This window comes from Protobothrops mucrosquamatus, unplaced genomic scaffold, assembly GCF_001527695.2.
Source record: "Protobothrops mucrosquamatus isolate PMUCROS unplaced genomic scaffold, P.Mucros_1.0 scaffold1, whole genome shotgun sequence".
NCBI lineage: Eukaryota > Metazoa > Chordata > Lepidosauria > Squamata > Viperidae > Protobothrops > Protobothrops mucrosquamatus.
This window is the reverse complement of record NW_015386388.1, coordinates 2,228,828-2,250,949: the sequence shown is the minus strand read 5'-3', so window position 1 is coordinate 2,250,949 and position 22,122 is coordinate 2,228,828. Positions and strand designations below refer to the sequence as shown.

The 22,122-nt window shown below is 44.7% G+C and overlaps 1 protein-coding gene across 1 annotated transcript in view; it reads left to right on the top strand.

The window, feature by feature from the left end:
* The first annotated feature begins 10,840 nt into the window (after window positions 1-10,840).
* The window catches only part of STAC2 (SH3 and cysteine rich domain 2), a 55,516-nt gene continuing 44,234 nt past the window's right edge, over window positions 10,841-22,122 (top strand). The window contains exon 1 of the mRNA XM_015832309.1: window positions 10,841-10,933. Within this exon, the coding sequence (XP_015687795.1) occupies window positions 10,841-10,933 (93 nt within the window). The remainder of the gene's footprint in view (window positions 10,934-22,122) is intronic.

The window sequence follows — 22,122 nt, the reverse complement described above, 5'->3', positions numbered from 1 at the left end:
CTCTTTGAGATAGGCAAATAGTATTACAGTATTACTTACAACTATAATTTCTGTTGCTAAGCAAGGCAATTGCTAAGTGAGTTGTGCCTGATTTCACCACATTTTTGGCATAGTTGTTAAGCAAATCACTATAGTTGTTAAGTGAATCACCCAGTCATTAAGCAAGTCCAGTTTCCTCCATTGACTTTGCTTGTCAGAAGCTGACTGGGAAAGTCACAAATGATGACCACATAACCAATACACACCAGTTACCAAAGGTCCAAATTTTGATCACATGAAAATGAGGATGCTGCAATGGTTGTAAACCACTTTTTTGTAACTTTGTAACTTTGAATGGTCACTAAAACCAATAATTATAAGTCAAGGGCCACCTTGCACTCTATTTATACCTTGCACTATACATCTATTTCTTCCAGTGGGTAGTAATCCAGATAGACAAGATTGGCTAACTATTTATTGTACTCTGCATATTCCCTTTCTTTGCTCAGGTCAAAAGATGCAACAGACGAGGGTGAACACGCCAAAGCTCATAGTGGATGGCTAGATCTGCTGATAGAAATGTTGCTAAGGATAGGAGGAGGAAAGATTTTTAAAAGACTATCCAAAACCAGCAATTAATTCTTAGGAAGCTGGTAGCTTGACTATTAGCAAAAATGAATTACAGAAAGTACCTTGTTCCAGCTGAAGCCAGCCATACCAGGAAGCAAGATAAAGCAGGTTGTTTCAGATAATGGGTGGGGCACAGTTGACATGGACCATGAAATCTTTTTGAAGCCGCTTTTTTCCACCTGGTGCCTTCAAGAATCATTGGACTTTAAGTTCCATTTTTTTTCATCAACAAGGGCAAATGCCGCTGTTATGTCATATGGCCAGGATAGTACTTGAAATCCAATCTGGAGGGTACCAATTTGGAGAGAAATACTTAAAAGTGTTTTGCCTCAACAAATAATGATCTGATGCACTCAGTGCATAGTGATTCTGTAACCAAGTCTTCCCCTATTTGTTTTTAGAGCAAGCACATCATTCATATTTTTATTTGCTGCATCTATAATGTTGCTATTATTAAAACAGCAAAATATGTCAAGCATTGTATATTAAGCTGCTAATGATAACATAGAAAGAAGATGTACAAATACTGAAGTGCTTTTTTATTTTTAGACTATACACCCACTGAAACAATTAACACTGCTTATCTTGAATAATTTCAGTCCTATTATTTTCAAAATCTTCTCTAAATCTGCTCAAATTTGAACTCAGTCCCCCAGATGTACAAAATTTTATAACTTCATCTTTCATTCCAATGCCCCATAGAAAAGAGAGGGATACATTCTTTCCTGTGGTGGATCAGGTTGCAATAATTTAAACTGTTTTTGAATAACAATTCTGTATTTATTTTTTTATTCATTCGTTTGTTTGTTTGTTTGTTTGTTCGTTCAACTATTTCAAAAGTAATTACACTTTTTGTTTAATCTAAAGTTAGTCAGATTCTAATAGTATCTTTTTTCCTTTGTTGCAAAATAAGTTCATTGGCTTTTTCGACTAGCAGGTGTACGAGAGCATTTTGGGATGGAAGTGGGGAGATTCACATTATGTGAACATTTGGGAGGATATAAATCTACTAGATCTAATAAATAGGATTAGATTCAAACTAAGAAAGCAATTGGCTGGAACAAAAGAAATTAGAAGGGGTGGAGCAGCTTCTCTTCAAACTTAGAGGTAGTTGAGGCCCCACTCTCTTTTTACATGCATCACATATAAAAGGAGTGGGGTTTGGTTGCATGTTGTGGATGCCCTTTTGACTTTTGTAACCCCCTGGATATCCTTGCCTCTAACAGTGGGGAGTGGCAGCCCTTGCAAAAAGTCTATGGAATGCTCTGGAGATGTTTCTGCCACCCTAGGCCCTGGATAAGGCCTTCTGGGATATTGGAAGGCTGTGTGGGATCCGTCCAGGGTTCAATCCCCCAAGGTTCATCTCTAGATAAAATAGGAAAGTCTTTTGTTTAAATCCTGAGAGAGCCACTGCTGGGCTGTGAGAATTTCTGCACTAGCAGTTCAGAGCCTCACCCTGCCATGGCTGTGGCGATATAAGCTGTGTCTGCATTTATGATTTATTACCACTGCTGTGGCTCATTGACACTATAAATCATTTGTGTAGAAATCCTCAATGTAAAGGCCATACCGCCTGAGTTGTGGGAAAAGCACTGCCAAAACGGCCTCTGTTCTTGGGTAGTTGCCCAATTAAGAGATTTAATGTTAGGTACTTATGAAAATAACAAAAGGTATACTCAAAGCCAAAACAGCCATTTTTCATGCTCAGCCAGCTTCACTTAGCTCTGCATTCTGAATAATCGTCTCAGCCACTTGTAGCAAAAAGATCCAGAAGTCTGACTAGATCTAAACAGCTGACCAGTCTCATGGGGTGAAAACATTTGTGGCTTTAAGCCTATATTTCTCTGTGAAATTCACTTCCAGAATTAAGCAGGGAGAGTGAGCAAAGAGACCAAAAACAGGTCGGGGCAGATTGGGAGGGGAGGGAGCCAAAGCAGCATTAATTTCTTAAAAGCTCACTTGCTATAACCCACCTACACACAGAGACATGTTTTAGCTTTTCATCTATTTAATCACTTAAATATGAGCCAACAGTGTGCTGCAGCCACCAAAAAAGCCAATGCAATCTTAGGTTGCATTAACAGAGAGATAGAATCAAGAGCACAAGAAGTACTAGTACCACTTTATAAGACCATACCTGAAATACTGTATCCAGTTTTGGTCACCACATTATAAAAAAGGTGTTAAGGCTCTGGAAAGAGTGCAGAGAAGAGCAACAAAGATGATTAGAGGCCAGACGGCTTTTAAAAAAAGACTAGGCATCCATTTGTCTGAAATGGTGTAGGGCAGGGGTGTCAAACTGCCGGCCCGTGGGCCGGATGCGTCATCCAGAAGCCGCGCTCACCCCATTGCCGGCAATGTCAAAACAGTTCTGATACATTGCACAACGTCATGTGACGCTGCGAGTTTGACATGTCTGGTGTAGGTTCTCCTGCTTGAGCAGGGTGTTGGACTAAAAGACCTCCAAGGCCCCTTCCAACTCTGTTATTCTGTTATCTGCACATGTCTTTTGGCAAGCATGAAAGTTACCCTACTGCATCTACTGTGGTGTTGTATGGGATTATCTTCATTCGCATCTTGATATAATAGGGCGGTGTTAAGACAGAAACTTCATCCCTTACAGTATATAAGTACCCATACATATATCATGAGTGGCCCTTGCTTAGCAATCTTGTGATGCTCAATTAATCATTTCTCTCCCTTTCCCACCTGTGTGGGTGCCTATGACAGTGATTAGGTGGGGGATATGAAGGGAAAAAGGTGTTTCAGAGCAGGGAATGTAGCTAGCACATTCAGCCACTCCTTAAACCAAAATGCTTAAGGAATGCACTGGGAGAAGGCAGCCACGAGAGTTTATTATAATCAGCCAGCTGGTGGATAGAATCCATAAAAGAGAATGAAGCTGATGTGGGAACTGTACAACAAACAAAACATGGAATTTAGCTGATGTATTTAAAAAAAAAACATGTCCGAGAAAAGGGGTGAGGAAAAAAAAGAGCAAAGAATTTGAAAAGCAAGGGAAAAAAAAAACCAGACAGGAAAGTCAAGGTTTCTTCTGCTACCATCATTCTCTATACCTTCTACCAAGTGGGTCCCTTAGCTAGGACTATCTCCTTTCTGTGAAGTTTATCAAATGCATAAGACACTGCTCACTATGGAGAGACTGACTGCCTCAGATGGGGAAGATGAAAAGTGCCAAGAAAAGGAACCTGTTCTTGGTAGTTGTATCTTCTAGAACTGGCACCCCAACTATCTACTTGCTATTGGCCTAGAGAGATGTTTAGCCACCTTCTCCTAAGCTGTTATGGGTAATGCCTTTGGAAAAACCCTCTGACTCAATAATTGAGAGGTATCTGATCCAGGCTACAGAATCTAGGAAGCATTGTGCATGCATAGGCATTGCTCCATTGTTGCGATGTGTGTTGCTGCATTGATGGACTTAGCTGAACAGGTAGGGAAAGGATACCAAGTATAGCAATTAGTGAGTAGCCACAAATTACCGAGAGTTCTGTTATTGTATGACACAGAACAACCTGCATCTTTCTAAGTTAACAGTCTATTGCCTCCCTTTATCTATCCTTAGAATTGAGCAGGGAGAGTGAGCAAAGGGACCAAAAGCAGGTGGAAGGGGGAGAAGGACAGGGGGAGTCAAAGCAGCATTAATTTCTTAAAAGCTCACTTGCTTTTACTCACCTATACACAGAGACATTGTGTAGCTTTTCAATCACTTAAATATGAGCCAGCAGTGTGTGGTAGCTGCCAAAAAGCCAATGCAATCCTAGGTTGCATTAACAGAGGGATAGAGTCAAGAGCACAAGAAGTACTAGTACCACTTTATAAAGTCCTAGTAAGACCATACCTAGAATACTGTATCCAGTTCTGTATCCAGTTTTGGTCACCACATTATAAAAAAAATATTGAGACTCTGGAAAGAGTTCAGAGAAGAGCAACAAAAATGATTAGGGGCCACAAGGCCTTGCCTTCTGAGAGGATCTGTTCCATGTTCAAGGTTGCACAAACAATTGCCAGACCAGCCAGTAATTATATATTAAAAAGGGCAGCAGCACCATCTTGTACTTTTCCACAAAATGCTTTGGATCAACCATGATTATGAAGAATAAGTTCACATGGAGTGGCTCTTTAATATGCAGCAATTCAAAGGGCAGAAATATATGTTCCTAGGCAATCCAAATTCTGGGCAGTCTAAAAGCTGAATCATACATATTTTGTTAATAATGCAGATTATATTGGTGCATATTCTTTGGTTGTTTGGATTATTTATTCAGAATGTGCAATAACTAGAAACTTGTTTACAGTTTTAAAAAAAACCTGAGCTCCATACTTACTTATCTCAAATTCAATACTTTTTCTACTCTCCTCCAGAGATTTACGAGCAAGGAATGTAATGCTGGTAGGTTTATTCTTGTCTAAAGGCCAAGAAACATAAGGATTGCACAGTCTGGTGTTATTGTCACATATTGTAGAGGTTAATATATTTCTTTACTTTCATTGATGGTACATTAGTAGTGTTGAACTGTATCTATGAAGTTCCCTTTTCTGGCATTGTCAGCTGTTGTTCACTGACATGGAGAACACAAAAGGTCATCCTTGCCAAAGGTCAGATGGGTCAGGTAGAGCAGAAGATGCCACTCTACACCCATCAAAGTGCATTGCATCTGAAACCAGTCAAAGCATTTTGGCATGCCAAAATTTCTCACCAGAATTTCTTCTCATCCGTGACAGTAAAAATAAAACAAGAACAAATAAAATACTGTTAAGAGGCAGTTCACTGTCACATCTATGATGCCCACATTTTCTGCTTGGGGAGGCTACCTCACTCTGTGACATAATACAGCCAATCTTCATTCCAACATTTCCTTTTCCCTTTTAATTTTTTATCTATATGTTTTCTATTCAATCCCAACGACCAATCACACATTCTAAAAGCTTACAGTGAAGAGCAGTTTAGTGATAAATAACTCATCCTTTGCATCAAAGAAGAGGAAGAGCTCTATTATTATTTTTTTTTACCGTTCCTGTGTTTCTGCTTGTCATCCAGCAATCAAGGAAGAAAAGGCTGCAATATTATTTCGGATGCCTCATATCAAAAGTGGCACTTTGGCTCCTATCCCTCTTCCACCATTCAACTCAAAGGCAAATTCAACCTTTTCCTCACCACAAATCACTTGAAATACTAAAAGCGCTTTTCATTTTCTGCTGCTTTCATTATTGCTGCCTCGTGATCTGCTTCCCCAGACCAGTATGTTTTTATCTTTTTTCTGTTAATCTGGTTTTCCAAACAATCCCTTTATTTGTTCTTTCTGAAGAAATTCTCTTCCTCCCCCTTCTAACAACAATGATGCCAGTCCCAGGGATTTCTTGCCTTCTCTCTTTGGGGTGAGGGGATAATCTTCCCTTTGAACAGCTGCTGTAATTTGCCAGGAAAGTAGGGGATAGAAGGGATGAGGAACGGGGTGCTCTTGTGTTCATTGCAAGGTCATTGATGTAGACAATGGCTCATTTCCTTCCTACACACTCATCTTATATTTTTTTTTAAAAAAAGCACACTCACATTTCAACAGAGTAAGATAATTTATGGTTTTCTTCCCCCAGAATCGGGGGGGGGGGGGGAAATACTTTTGGCTGTTTATTCCATCCGCCTGATGACTTCACCCGACCTATTCATATGCTTCCCACCACTTTTTACTCATACAGCTACCACCAACCCTGTGCACTGATTGTGCCAGATGCATATTATGCAGGGATCACGAACACCCATTCTCCTCCTTCCTCTGACCTTCATCTCTGCATCTCACAGTCTTAGCCACAATCTCCAAAGAGGTCTTTGCTCTCACTCAGGAAGCCTGGCTCGAACCATAGAAATGCAAGACACCAAACATGACAAGAAGCAAATAAATGTTTCCCATAATTCTTCTTACTCTTAGGCCTACTGCAGCAACATCCTGCCCTAACAACTGCAAGCTTCCCCCTTGTTCAGATTGTCCTCATTCCCAATTCAGAAAGAATCAGCCTTAATTGCCACTTAATGAATGAAGGTAAAAATAGTCTGTTCCGTATTAAGGCAACCCTATCTCACCATAATTCAAAATTTGTAAAATCCATTATTTTGGAGGTAAAGCTTCAGGCTGATGAGATGCTCCAGGCAGGAAACATGCCCAGAAGTAGTACTCTTAACTTTATTGTAAGAATGCATCTGTACTTTCAGACTTGGCAGAATCTGGCAAGTCTGAAAATACATCATCTCCTGCATACAATCCCAGAAAGTAGGGACGGTCCCTTCTGAGATGTTTGCCACACCCTCATTCCTTCTGCAGTTTCAGCTGCTTCTTATCTGACCACTGTCTAGTTTGTCATTCTTCCTCTTGTCTCCCAAGGTCATTCCCACATATCATTACATGAGGTCAGGTAATCCATTTCCTTCTAATCACTAGGTAGCCCACCTGCAGCCATCTTTCTCCCAACTTTGTCCTATCTATTACAGTACATTTCCTGAGTTCCTTTTGTCACCATCACTTTCCCCATTTGTTCATTTTGTAACCTGTGCATCTTCTCTTAGATTGAAGAGAACGTGCATGGGGAGGAAGAGGAGACAAGTTTGTACAATCTCCTATTTTGAATATTTTGAAATGCCATCAGGACATCTATACTACAGGGTGAAGCAACTCCACTTTTCTTGTAGTAGCATCCAGAAAATTAAGAGGATATTGAACTAGTTTATTATTCATTTATTCTCCGTTTTCCTGTATTCATCCATTTCAGTTATTCATGGCACCCACTTCTCTGAAATAAGAGACATATGTAGTTACAAAGTTGTGTCAGTTTCAATTTCCTCATAGGATCTAACTACTTCAACAAGCATTGCAGACACTGAGCTATTGCTGTCGCTTTCTCCAGACTTAGTGACAACCCAATGAAATGTGAAATAGATGTCTGAATCTAACTAAAATTACCATGCTGGTATGTCATGGCAGAAGCTCAGTCTTTTTGTGCCATGAGTTACAGAGGTTTGTAGGAGCAAAATTAGCATCATGATACATATTTTATCCATTAACCCTCCTTACGTGACTGTGAGAAATCCATTTCTGCTACAGTGCCCCATTGATAGATGTATGTATGTATCGTATGCTGAAAGGGGGGAGGAGCAGCAAATCTGGGGGAGAAAACTGACCATCTTACATATAACAACTGACATCAGAACAACATAATGGTTTGGAATAGATGCACAAAAGACATAATAGGCATTAAGAATAAGAATTACAAATGTTATGCTGATGTTATGTTCTTCCCACTGAAGGAACAGTGGGTAGCATTTTATTCAGTTGTGAGGAATAGCCACACCTTAGCTAATGTCCTTATGTTGGCTTTCCATATTCCACTTTCAATAGCAAGGCATATGGAATCTCCCCCAAACAGGAATAATGCTCCTCTTTCCTAAAGAGGAATCTCAGCCCAGAAAAGAGTACTTTGAAAGGGAGGAATATTTATTTATTTATTTATTTATTTTGATTTATATCCCGCCCTTCTCCCAACGGGACTCACTTGAAAGATTCCTGCAAACTTTCCTAAGAGCCTGAAACTGAAATTTGTGCAGACACAAGCATGCTAAGAGCTGAACAAATCAAGCCCCTCACGTGATATCTTGAAAAGGAAGAGAGGTAAGAGCTTGCCTTCACTTGCATTTCTTAAGAGTGAGAAACTCTTGCTGTTCAAAAAGAAAATCTTGCCAGTTCGCCTGGCTCTTGCTATTGTTTTGGCTGCTCTCCCCAAAAAGCATTGCTTTCATTGTTATGAATGGGGTGAGGTGAGAATATCTTAAGGCAAGGAGGACGGCTCAGTCCCTCCACCCAAAATTGATCAAAGCTGGCCTGATCACAGTTCTCAAAAGGAGACACAAGATAAAAGACAAAAAAAGTTTCCATACAATTTGTCTATGGAGATTTTCAATCATCCAGGTCACAGTTGTCCCAAAGGTGCTCTTCCAAATGGCAACTAGGAAGCAAAACATTTTCAGAGAGAAAAAAAATTTCAAAGAAAAAACAAAGAAGTCTGGCTGTCTTTTGCAAAAACAACTTTAGGATTTTCATACAATTGCACAAAATCATTTAAATAAAAGAGCTTATTTGCTGACCTATGAAGGGACAGCCTAGGGCAGTGGTGGCGAACTTATGGCACGCGTGCCAGAGGCGGCACTCGGAGCCCTCTCTATGGGCACACGCATCGTCGCCCCAGCCCCGCCTCCTCCCACGGCCCCCTCCTCACCAGCAGCCCCCCGGAGGAGAGTTGCCCCCGGGCATGGCCCACATGAAGCAGCGCAGCCAAGCACATGGTAGCCGGGCAGCAGGGACAAGACTCCGCGCTGCTGGGCTACTTGGGTGATCTGTGGTGGGCCGTGGAGGTGGTGGGTGGCCCAGTGGGCACGGCGGAGCGGGGACAGGGGTGTGGGGGGGCAGTTTTTGGGCACTCGGTCTATAAAAGGTTCGCCATCACTGGCCTAGGGGCAAGAAAAGTTGGTATCGTGTGAACAAGGAGCAACATGGAGTTGCCATAGTATTTTAATCCTATCAGAACTGGGAACTGAGGAAAAGTTTATTTGCAAGTATTTCACAGGGTTGTCTACCGTTTGCAGGAACACAGAAAGCTCAAGGGGGTAGTACAATATGGTACCGTAGAGCTAGCTAGTTTGCTCACTTTGCTTTAAAGCTCCCACTATACTTAGATAAATGATGGAAAGATTAGTGGACTAGCATCAAAATATGATATTTCATACTTGAAGATGTTAGGCATTCAACAGACTTTGGCTGTCTTTCCTCCAAAGGGAAATAATCCGATAAACGGTCAATTTATTAAATCAGGTATGTTCAGATTTAAAAGTAGAAGCAAGGACAGCCAGCAGTGAGGTGCACTATCAATTACAGTGGTGATAAATGCACAATTTTAAAGCCCAGATTAGGAATAGGTCATCATGCTTTCTGAGCTTGGTTGTTTTCTTGCAGAGGTTTCATTACCCAAACTAGATAACATCATCAGTGCTAGTAAGGAGTGGGATTGGCTCTCAGTTTACACTCTAGTGGCTTGACCTGTCAGTGTTGGTGTTGGTGGTCTCAGAGGTTCTTTGGTGTTTACTGTTTGCTTGTTTACTGTTTGCTTGTTTGGCAGTTCCTTGATTGGGGTATTGTTTACTTGATTTTTGGTCTGACGTTAATCTTGAAATTAATCTATGCTTATCTGGATGCTGATTACTGGTAAGGAGGTGTTTTGGTCTTTTTGCTCCCTTTTTGGTTTGTTGATTGTCTCTTTTGAATACTATAGTTTTAGAATTTCTTTCTTTTTCTGTCAGATTTAGGTACACATATAACTTCTTAGTGTGGATCCATCTATTGATAAAGAGTGTCCATCCGTCTATTTTGTGGGGCATAATGGTCTGTGGGAGAAGGTTATCTAACACAGGGGTCTCCAACCTTGGCAACTTTATGACTGGTGGACTTCAACTCCCAGAATTCCTCAGCCAGCTGTTCTTTGCAGCTATGCTGGCTGAGGAATTCTGGGAGTTGAAATCCACCAGTCATAAAGTTGCCAAGGTTGGGGACCCCTGATCTAACATTCACTATTACCACATCAAAAGAAAAGGGCAAGGTTAACGAACTCATATCTTAATAAAAGTAGTGGTGTGTTTGAGAGATTTGGTGATTTTATATATATACATACATATGTGTCTCTAATTATATTATACATATATACATACATACATATACACACACACGCATACCGATTATGACAAACTTGAAAGAACCTCCAGAGCGTACAGACTAGGAAGCTTTACCAGCGCTAGTCAGAGGGGAGGGGAGAGTAACTACGTGGGGTTGTAAATTCTGTTTCGATTTGCATAAAAGGGGAGGTCCGAGTGGTAAGGAGACCCATCAGCAGCAGCTTCAGAGTTTTCTAGAGTGAGGACCGTCTGTTGTCGCTTTAAAAAACGGGTCGTTTTTTGCTTTCCTAAAAGGAAACTAAAGTGGAAGAAGAGGTTAACCCTCAAAAAATTCTCCCGGGGGGGGAGGGGGGCAGGAGAATAAAGCTTCCTGGTCCATCGAGGCGGGAGCAGACGCGCTTTGGATTTAAGGTGGGAGAGGAGAGGCGGTAGAGCTCCGGTCCGCAACCCTTCCGGAGAACTGTGTTCATCTGCTTCAGCTCCGGACCCCCAGCTCAGCGCACCATGACCGAAATCACCGAAAAGGAGAACGACCCCCAACATAGCACGGATGCGCAGCAGACCACGAGCACCGGTTCCAGCCTGCAAGAAACAAAGGTAGCCATCTCCGGGTGCCCGTCTCCCTCCCTTTCTCTAAACTAAGCGAGTTATTGATTGGCGCACTTTCTGAGCCCTCGTCTCCTCCTTCAGCGCAGCTCTCCTTTCCCAGAGCGACTTTCCGGATCGAGGAGGCAGAGAGCACTTGTATACCGTGGAGATGTTTTCTCCTTGGTTGTCCCCACAGAGCCTCTCGTCCGTTCTTCCGCCCCGCCCCGCCCCGCTCCATAACTAGTTCTCCACGAGCCCCGAGCTATCGCGTGTCCCCATCTTGCCCGATTTCAGCTCCGCGCTTCCTCCTCTTTCGCCTGTTTTTTCCTCCCTGCAGTAGCCAAGCCGCGTGCCATCCTCCTGACTGTTTCATCACAACCGCAGTACTGTATAGTCCGTCTGAAGTGAGCGGTAGCGCGCTCTTTTTGCCCCTTCGCCGATCTGGCGCCCTCTAGAAGTGCTGGATTGCCGGATCGATAGTCTGCAACGCATCTGGAGAGCGATGTAGATCATTGCTGGATATTTCTGGGATTCCTCTTAGGCGTGCACCTGCTGTGTGCATGTGGCATGGTGGTTACAATTGTATGGGATGAGCGGATGGGAAGAGAGCAGAGAAAGCTGTTTACCATCAAAAGACACTTCCGAATCTTCCCAGCCTGGTGACTGATTTTTCCTTTATTAATATGAATGCTGGATATACAAGTGCATATAAATATTTATTGACATTTAAGTAGAGGAGTACTCTAAAGAACTGAGTTAAGAATTTATTTTCTATGTCCCATTTATGATCTGAAGGCCAAGTTATAGGGCAGATAATTATATAGCTGGCAGTAAGAGATACAGTAATGCAATAGTGCGATCTCTTTGAAGTTGGATTTTTAAAAACATAATCAAAGCTTTAAAATGGTTGTATATCCCTATTGTCATTCTCCCGGCCTGATAGCCTTCATGTTCAATTTAAAAGGTAAATAGGATTACCAAGAAATATCTTAGCAATACATACATGTTTGTGAGGATCTAAAATATCACTTCAGTGTTAAGTGTGAAATAAGTGCAGGAGACTGAGGATAAGGGCACTGCCATTCAGTACACACACACACACACACAGAGAGAGATAGAGACAGTGACAGAGAGAGAGATTGAAGGGGATTGAATTTGAAAAGGTTACTATCTGGAAATCATAATATCTAATTATGAAGGAGGACAGTCTTGGGGAGAACAAGGGCTTTGGAAAGTAGCAAAAATTAGCATTGTATGTGTGTGTCTGTTCACATGCATGTTTCAATGCAGCAGGATGACTTATTACAACTTGCTTTAATCACAGGCTTTGTGTTATAATAGTTGTGTTCTTTTGTGTCTTAGGATCACGCTTTGGAGGGGAGAAGGGGAAGAAGATGGGTAACAAAATTATTTTGCTATGGCAGAAAAAAAAATGCTTGAACTATATCAGCATTTCATTGCAAGAGCTAAGGAGGCCACTAGCAATACACTCAGTGGGTAGCGAAATGTTCTTTCTTTGCTGCTTATTTCCTAGATGATTCTGGCATACAGAGGGATATTACTTTTGTAATGGGGGCTCCATTAATTGAATCAGCTAATTAGCGTATTCTCCCTTCATAAGAAGAATGTATATTATTCCTGGGTTTTTTTTTTAACATAGGTGATAATATTTCCGGTAGGAAGAAAGAACATGTGGCCAGTGCAATAGTGAAAAGAAGTGTTGACTTCTCTAGAATTTAGTTTTGCCAGCCCAATGCTTACTCCCTCTCTGCTAGAGTTGAAAATGCACTCAACAATGTCCACACTTCTTTCCCCGTTCTTACACTCCTGAGACCTGAAACCAAAAATAGATATTAGGGACTGCTATACCTAGGAGAGTGTGGACTGAAAAGAAGCTTGATATATATATTAGAAACCACATTTAAAAGGGAATCAGATCATCTGGAATAACTTTTTCCAACAAAGCATTCTACACACATGTCAGACTACAACTTCCATAATCCTCAACTCCATATAGCTGAGAACAATGGGATGTGTAAACCTAACATATCTGGAAGGCCGGGGAAGGTTTTCCCAAAGCCTGACCTCTTACGATCAGTTACATGCATCTGCAAATGCAGTCCAGAATTATGTGTGTCAAAATTTGGATTGCGATAGAAGAAATAAGAATTTCAGTTATCAAAAATAATGGGTGTTTTCAACCCACTCCAGTTGCTGCTAACGTAGGCTGTGCTGCGGAATGTGCAGGCTCATTCTGCTGCCAGTTTAGAGCCCTGCTGATGTCAAAACTGTGACGTTGGTTACTAATGCACGTAACATCTCGAGTGGGTTTAAAATTCTAGGCAACACGTGCAGTTCCAACAGTGATGCTGCAGCTTCTGCCCTTGCCAAATTTGTACTACCAAAAAAGATGCCTCGGTGTATGTATGTGTGTGTGCGTGCATGATTGTCTCTGGCATGTACAGCAGAATATGTTCCTACTTTATTCTGCAATTCACTCGCTAGGAAGTTACCTCTGTAAGGCAGGAGACAGGTGCAGTTCCCTGTGTGGATGAAGAATTCCCACATGCCTCTGAAATTTATGTAATGTCTGGCACTTTTCCTCTTATATTATCAATTGCTTATCATTCTTTAGTCAAGCTCTCGGCTATCCACCACCAAATCTATCCACCACTGTTGCTTTAGAGCAGGCATGTCAAACTGCCGGCCCATGGGCCGGATGCATCACGTCGAGACCACACCCACCCCATTGCTGGCAATGGGGAAAAAGTCCCGATACGTTGCGCAACATCACGTGACGTCGCGAGTTTGACATGCCTGCTTTAGAGGCTGACAGAAATGAAGGAGGACTTTATGTCCTGCGTTTTCCAGACCATGCTGCTTGTGCCACACAACCCAAGAATTCTGGCTTGCCTGAGTTGGAATCATCTGAGTCTGATCTGCATTGAAGGTAGAAAATCCCATTGATACCTCTCTCCTCCTTTATGTAATTACCATTACTGAATAATTAACTATGTGCTGTCCTTTCATGGCACTTACAATCATTCTGCCTAAAGGTACAGCCACCCACGATTTCAAGGACTAATAAGAAAAAGAGTCACATTTTTGAATGCTTTTGTGATGGGTGGAAGAATCATTTCTCTGTAAGAAGGATGAACCTTATCAGTGGAATGGCACAACCTAGCTTTCTCCTTGATAGGCTATATTTCATAGCACAAAGATGTTGATGGGAGTATGTATTTGAAAAACAGAGAAAGCCAGAAGAAATAATCAAGAATGTACCCTACTCATCCACAGGCAGAAATGATGTTCCTTGATTCCATTGTCTAGATAAAACTGAGTAGAAACAAGGGCAAGAGTCACTAGGTATGTAAAGGGTTGTAACTGAATAAGGGGCAAAGATTATGATAAATTAGGGAAGACTTTCCCTCTACATTTTTTCTGGCTAATCCCCATTTCACGAATCTGCTATTTCACTTCCATAAAAAGCAATATAGAATATGCTATCTGAATTTCCATTATGAAAGAAATCACAGCAGGGAATGCAATAATTTTGAAGTGGGAAAAGTAGTGTTATGGAATGGGAGAGAGGAGAGTTAATTCAGATTTTTTGTCCATTCCCACATTTATGGTTGAATTTCTCGCTCCATTTCTGAAGCTTCCTGGTGTTTGTTTAAAGACACAGGTAGATCTACTATTTCTGTGAATATTTGTGCCCTAAGTTGTGCTTTTAGAACAGCTTTTTCAAACCTGATAGTCTCTGTTTTGGAGGGCTCCATGCACAATAACTTTCATGTTCAAAAGGATCCTTTAAATACCACCCCAGAGGCAAAATCGGAGAAATTACAGCTGTTCATTTGATACCATTTCTTAGTGATACTTCTTAAAGATGTGCTAGCCTCAGGCCAAAATATTAGGCTTGCTTTGCAGAATTGTTTTGAACGATATACCTCCTTTCTTCTTTTCTCTCCAATGTCCCTCCCTTTTTTAAGACTTTTCCTTGGTTAAGCCAGTTGCTCAGCCAACAGCCTATCTATGGATTTCGTTGCAGTTCCTTCTGAAGGAGCTCTGGATTTTGTTTTGTTGGGAAGAGACGATTTAGCAGCCAAAAAAAATATCTTCACTGGAAATAAAGTGATTAAGCACCCAAATATTCCTGACATTAGAAAGATTAGCTTTTCCCACTTCCCGGGGAGGCAGTTTGGCCTTACACAAACCTGATAGAGTTTTCTAGCCTACCCAAGGATTGTTTAGGAAACTTTTTGAAAATATGATACTTTGTTTGCTCCCTCCCTAGAAAACAAATTTTCCCAACTTTTAATTTTTTATTTAAGGACAAGATATCTCACCAAAACAGGCATAGTACATAAAGCTCCTGCACATTTATGATATGTGAGGGAAATCTTCTGGTGGCTTTAAAACAGGACACTGAATAGGATAAAAGACTCAGTGGATCAGACCTGAGAGATTTCTGTACTTCTTTTCTTTTCCCTATTCTGGCTACAGGAAGACTTATAAACAAATGTCTGTACAATTCCAGCACAATTATGGTAATTTACTTTGAGAAGAGGGGGGTGGGTTGTAGAGGTTGAATCTGTTGTGTTATAATTTCCTGTTCTCCAGCATGAGGATGGAGAATCCACGAATGGGTTTAGACTGTCTTCCTGCCCAATTAGACTAAGTCTGACAAAGTTGCTACGCCTCCTGCTTGGCTTAAGTCCTACCCAGTCACGACTTAGTCTTCAGCCCAGCAGGACAGGATTATGGTTGGCTCCCTTGTCAGACTTTTGTGCAGCTTGTATATATCTTTATTTCCCCTTCATGGATTCCCCATTCACTCTATTACAGCACTGGGATCAGTGCTGTTTCAAACAGCCCAGCGGTTTTTTTCCTCTCCTCCTTTTTGCCCTCAACCAAATTGAACAGAGCAAACAGGCTGTTCGTTCAGCACTGAGCTCAGCACTCCCGGGAGAGGACCGACGGCCTTCGCTAGGCTAGATGAGCGTTGGCCAGCTGAGAGTCGGCCTCAGAGCCTCTGCCGCGGCCCTGCTTTTGGCGCGCCAGTCGCAGCCGTTATTTTGGGGACCGCGTGGTCAGCATTCCCTTGAGCTCAGCATTCCCGGCAGAGAACCAGTGGCCTTCACTAGGCCAGCTGAGCGTCGGCCAGCTGAGCGTCAGTCTCCAGCCTCCGTTGCAGTCCCGTTTTTTGGCGCGCCAGTCACGGCTGCCATTTTGGGGGCCGCGCGGTCAGTGTTTCTTTGTCTTTGCGAAATTTGCTGTTTGAGCCCAGAGAAAGCTGGCAGTCAAAGGTGCGGCCAGGAGCCAGCCAATTAGCATGATTTCGAGGTTTTCGGGCGTGATCCGGCACTCAAGGCCCAGCAAGCTCAGGGAGCTCCCCAAAGGGCCCTGTGTGGCGGCCGCCATTTGGGACAGCCGAGAATAGATTCAAACAGCAGAAGATTAAAATAGCGAGGGTCCCTAAGGCAGGCCACATAGGAAATTTAGTCCAGAGGCCCCCTTTCGCTAGGAACTAGCCTTATCCGGTGCAGAGCCCCTGCACGCAGCATCAATTCTTAAACCTTTCTACCCCTATCAGGGGGCTATGAGGCTTTTTTGCCTGGCTCGTACTTGAAGGAGATAGCCTGTGAGCTCAGCCCATGCCTCAAGGACCCATAGCCAAACTTTACAACATTAGAGTGTGCTGGCATGCCTTTTGACTCCGCCGCCACCACCTAGGCCTTGTGCGCAGGCACTTATCACTGAGATGATTTGCCGCCACTGAGCGAGATATGTGTGTGCTGGCGCTCACCAATTGTGGTTTTGCCGCCACCGTACACCTGACCAGTACGCCGTGAGTGTGCTATCATGCATTGTCAGCTATCTGGAGCATTACAGGTGCGCAAGGATCCATTAAGTTGATCCAGCAGCCACAGTCCCCTAGAGCAATCGCTGGTTTCCAGCAGCTTGACGCACAGTCACATTCTAGTGCTCTGCTCCCATTCCTTGAGATACCTCTCAGAACACCACTGAGACATCTCCTTTTTTGATGGTGGACAACGCGGCATCTCAGACCGTGCAAGGTGCTCCTGGCACCCCTGTTCCAGGGAACTGCAAGTCCTCCAAGTTGGAGGCTGCAGGAAAGCTTAAGGCCAAGGCCAAAGCTATCTCTGGAAAGAAGCCCTCTAAGGCGGCTGAGAAAGAGGCCAGCAGGAGACACCTAGCCTTAGAGAAGCAGTTTTCCAAGGTTCAACAGCTGAACACAAGTGGGATGGTCCAGGCTTCCCCAGTTCCACATGAGGGTTCGCTCTTTAACCTGCAACTTGCCCCATCCGGCTCCCTAGTTCAACGCGCCTGGTCTCCGGAAGGTGAAGCCGGGCAGGGAGAAGTTCTGCCCCTCAGTCAGGGGCCAAGCCCCCAATGGATGGCTCCTTCGCCCAGGGTCCAGTAGGCGCCAGAGGCCACATTCACACCCACAGCGGCCGGACTTCGTTCCACTGAACATCAGGGGGTATGGCCAGAACAGCTTCAAGCATTACTCGCTCAAGCATTTGCCCAGGGCATGGCCTCCTCGTTTCACCAGAGGCCCAGACCAGAATTTGTGTCACTCATAATTCCATCTCACTTTCAGGTGGAAGCCCCGGAATACCCTGACTCTGTCTCCTCTGACCACTCCTCTCAGGGCAGAGCCTCAGATTCCGAGGAGTATGGGTCAAGGGGCATTCAATTGTCTAAAGATGAGGAGTCTTCTCCGGACCCCTCTCCCTTTGTTGGTCTATTTGATGCAGGGTTGTTTAAGTCACTTCTACTGAAGGCAACTACCTCAGCCAAGCTTTGCCCTGATCAGGAGCCTCAACCGGTTCCTTCCACCAGCCAGGACTCAAAGCCGCTTTTCTCAGAACCTAAGATTACGGAGAGGCATATCCCTTGTCCCCCCCTTCTTTCTGGACACCATTCAAAAGCAATGGGGGACTCCTGGCACCCTCCCCTCACCGGGGGGAATGGACAAAAAGTTATTTAACGTCATCCCGGCCTTGTCGGAGCTCTTGGAGGTTCTGACCGTGGATGAGTCGCTAACACCAATTTTTTCTTCTTCCACCGTGTCAGGGGATATGGCTGAGGCCTTAAGGGTGGAGGACAGAAAATGTGAGTTTTCCTTATGCAGGTCTCACCAAACCTTGGCGTGGTCGATGAAGGCGTCCACATCCACCTCCTTCTTTGCCAGGACTTCCATTATATGGCTGCGGGAGCTCCAGGCCATGATTCCCCCGGACCAGGTTCGTGCTCAGCAGAATCTGGGTAAGTTAGTGGCCACATCTGAATACATTGCGGATGCATCACTACACGCCGCCAGATTTTCATCCCGAGCCATAGCCTCAAACGTCACATCCCATAAGCTCCTATGGCTCAAGCAATGGCAAGTGGACTAAAATCAAAGTGGTGCCTGGCAACTGCCCCCTATCGTGGCGGGCAACTATTTGGAGAGGCGCTCAACCCTTACCTGGTGGAAAACAGGGACAAGCGTAAGGTGTTGGCCCACCTTAACAGAAGGGCGGACAGACGGTCCAATCCATAATCCCGAAGGCCTCCCTTTCGATCAGAATCAGGATCAGAGTGGGCCCAACCTCCCTGCCCCTTTCTCCCTAGACCTGACCACCAATCGGAGCGTCCCGCTCCCAAGCCTCAACAGCATTTCCAGTCCAAGCAGCCCTTTTGGGGCACGGGAAGCCGTCCTTTCAGAAGAAACAAGTGACTTCATGACGGCCCTCCCCATAGGTGGCAAACTACGTTCTTCATTCACGAATGGGAGGCCACCACCACAGACGCCTGGGTACTCAACACCATCAGGTGTGGCCTTCCACTCGAGTTTTCGTCCCATCCCCCAGAACAATTTGTTTTTTGCCCAGAAATCCGGTCCAGATATGACTCATGAGCGAGGCCATTCATCACCTCTTGGAAATCAGAGCCATAGAACCAGTACCGGCTGGCAAATACATTGGGGCTTCTATTCCATCCTCTTCGTTGTTCCAAAAACTTCGGGAGAATGGAGACCAATACTCGATCTGAAGGGACTAAACTCTCATCTTGTCTACAGAAAATTCAAGATGCAGACACTTCAATCCATTCTGGCCAGCATCAGAAAGCACGATTTCCTGACATCCATCGATCTCACGGAAGTGTACCTTCACATCCCCATCCTCCCCGACCATCGGAGGTTCCTCAGGTTCTGTTACGTGAACCATCATTATCAGTACAAGGCCCTACCATTCGGTCTATCGTCCGCTCCAAGAGTATTTACCAAGATCTTGGCAGCACTGGCCACTCACCTGAGACTGGTCCCTGTACAGATCCAATGTTACCTGGACGACATCCTCATCCAGTTCACCTCCTTGCAGAGGGCTCCGTCGGACCTGGCCTTGTGCATCAGGAACCTTCAAGACCACGGTTTCTCGGTGAATTTCCAAAAGAGCCAAATACTGCCCTCAACCCGCCTCCTTCACCAAGGCGCAATCATAGACACCAGTCTCTCCAAGGTCTATCTGTCACCGGAACGCCAGGACAGCATTCGGACCCTGATCAGGCAGGTACGAAGGGAGCGTGTGGTCACACTGGCCATACTTTCCCAACTCTTAGAAAAAATGGTTTCTTATATGGGGATAGTGCCATGGGCCAGGCTACCCTCCAGAAGCCTGCAATGGTTTTTGCTCCCGCTTCAGAGACTGGGCACCAGCACCTCCAACCAGAAAGTAAGGGTCCCATCTCATACCCTAAAGTCCCTTCAGTGTTGGACTTCCCCAGTGGTAGCCAAAGGCTCTTTATTCAAGGAACCAGCCAGACTTACCCTGACTACAGACGCCAGTCTGTTCAGCTGGGGGGCGCACCTACACTCACAGTTAGCTCAGGGCCGGTGGTCCCAGTCAGACCTCAAACACAACATAAACTGGCTGGAGCTCAGAGCCATACATCTAGCACTGCGCCACTTCAGCAACAGTGCGATGGGACAACATGTCTTAGTGCTCACGGACAATGTGGCAGCGAAAGCCCATGTGAACCGGCAAGGGGGTACTCAGTCCAGTTCCCTTATGACAAAGGCCCAGCTGCTAAGTACTTGGGCAGAAATCAACCTCTCCTCCTTCAGGGCAGAGAACATCTTGGGAGAGGCAAACAAACAGGCGGACTCCTTAAGCAGGTCGACAGTGGATCACTCCGACTGGCGCCTGCATTCCGCTCTATTCAGGGAGATCTTGGAGAGGTTCGGACTTCTGGTGCTGGACCTCTTCACCTCCCTGGCAAATTCCCAGCTTCCAAGGTTTTTCTCCCAGTTCCTATCCCCAGGAGCGGAGAAGGCGGACGCCCTCCGCAGTCCATGGCCCAAGGGCCTGCTCTATGCTTTTCCTCCTCTACCTCTGATTCCGGCGGTCATCCGGAAGATACTGCAGAAATGGGCAGAGGTGATAGTGGTTGCTCCACACTAGCCAAGACGGCCGTGGTTTGCCGACTTCGTGAGCCTTTCCATCTTCCTCCAGTGGAGGATTCCTCCAGATCGTGTTGCACTCAGCCAGGGAGCCCTGCAACACCCCGACCCTCAGTGGCTCCAGATAGCTGCCTGGCACTTGAACGGCGGCTCCTGACCTGAGAGTCCTATTCGATGGGCATAATCTCTATGATTCAGGCCTCCAGACGCCCCTCAACTAACAGGCTCTATGACTCCTCATGGAGGAACTTTTGTCACTGGTGCACTAAGAACTGCCTCGATCTCTCGACTATCACCATTCCGAGAATCCTTGAATTTTTATTAGAGGGGCTCAACAAGGGCTTGGCAACCAATACCATCCGCAGACAGGTGGCGGCTCTTTCCACAGTGTTTACATGTGACAATTCAACACCATTGGCCCAGCACCCCATGGTGTGTTCCTTTATCAAGGGCACGAATAACACCAAGCCACCCATGGTCCATCGTTATCCCTCTTGGGAACTGCCATGGGTCTTGCAGACCCTAACCTCGCCACCGTTTGAGCCCACCAAGACCTGTTCGCTGCAGTTCTTAACCATGAAGGTAGCCTTCCTCATAGCCGTCACGTCGGCTAGACGCATCTCGGAACTGGCTGCCCTATGCGTTTTTCACAATGACAGGGTGGTCCTTCAATTGGATCCTTCATTTATACCCAAAGTGAATACTTTGTTCCACAGGTCGCAAGAGGTGATCCTTCCAGATTTTTGTCCTTGACCATCTCATGCTTTAGGACGTCAATGGCAGGGCATTGCGCCATTATATCAAGCGGACCTCAGCCTTCCGTAAGTCGGAAGCGCTCTTTATCTCCTTTCAATCCTCTTCCATGAGGTAGAAGGTCTCATCATCGACTATAGGCAGGTGGATCAAAGCTTGCATTGCAAGAGTGTACCAATCGCATTCCCAGTCAGTTCCCAGCCATATCACTACTCACTCCACACGCAGCGCTGCAATATCCGCAGTGTGGGCAACACAGGCATCCATTGGGGATATTTGTAGAGTGGCGACCTGGTCCTCGCCTTCCCCGTTCGTGAGGCATTACAAACTGGATAGATTTGCCTCCACAGAAGCCTCATTTGGCCGGAGAGTGCTCCAGCAAGTAGTGTCATCAAGCGGGACACAGGCCCAGACAGATTCCCTCCCATAGGGACAGGGCAGCTTTGGTATGTCCCATTCGTGGATTCTCCATCCTCATGCTGGAGAAGGGACGTTGTCTTACCTGAACGCCTTTTCTCAGCATGATGAGGGAGAATCCACATCCACCTCTTTAGGTCCATCAGGTCCTGTGCCAGGGGTAGGGGAGCCAACACGTCGGACTATCGTCAATAGCTTCACCTTCGTCGTGACTGGGTGGGACTTAAGCCCAGCAGGAGGCATGGCAACTTTGTCAGACTTAGTCTAATTGGGCAGGAAGACAGTCTAAACCCATTCGTGGATTCTCCATCATCATGCTGAGAAAAGGCATTAGGTAAGACAACGCCCCTTCTCAACATATAATAAAATAAAACAAAGTTCCAGAATATTCCCATACCATTCTGCTTAGGATCTGAATTAATTTGAATCATAGTCTCCTTCCTGAAGTGAAATTGATTTATTTCTGACTATAACTCAGTTTATCGGAAACCATTACAAACTGACATTTTTCTTTGAACTACAACTCTACAAATCTCATAGACAATCTGTTTTCTGT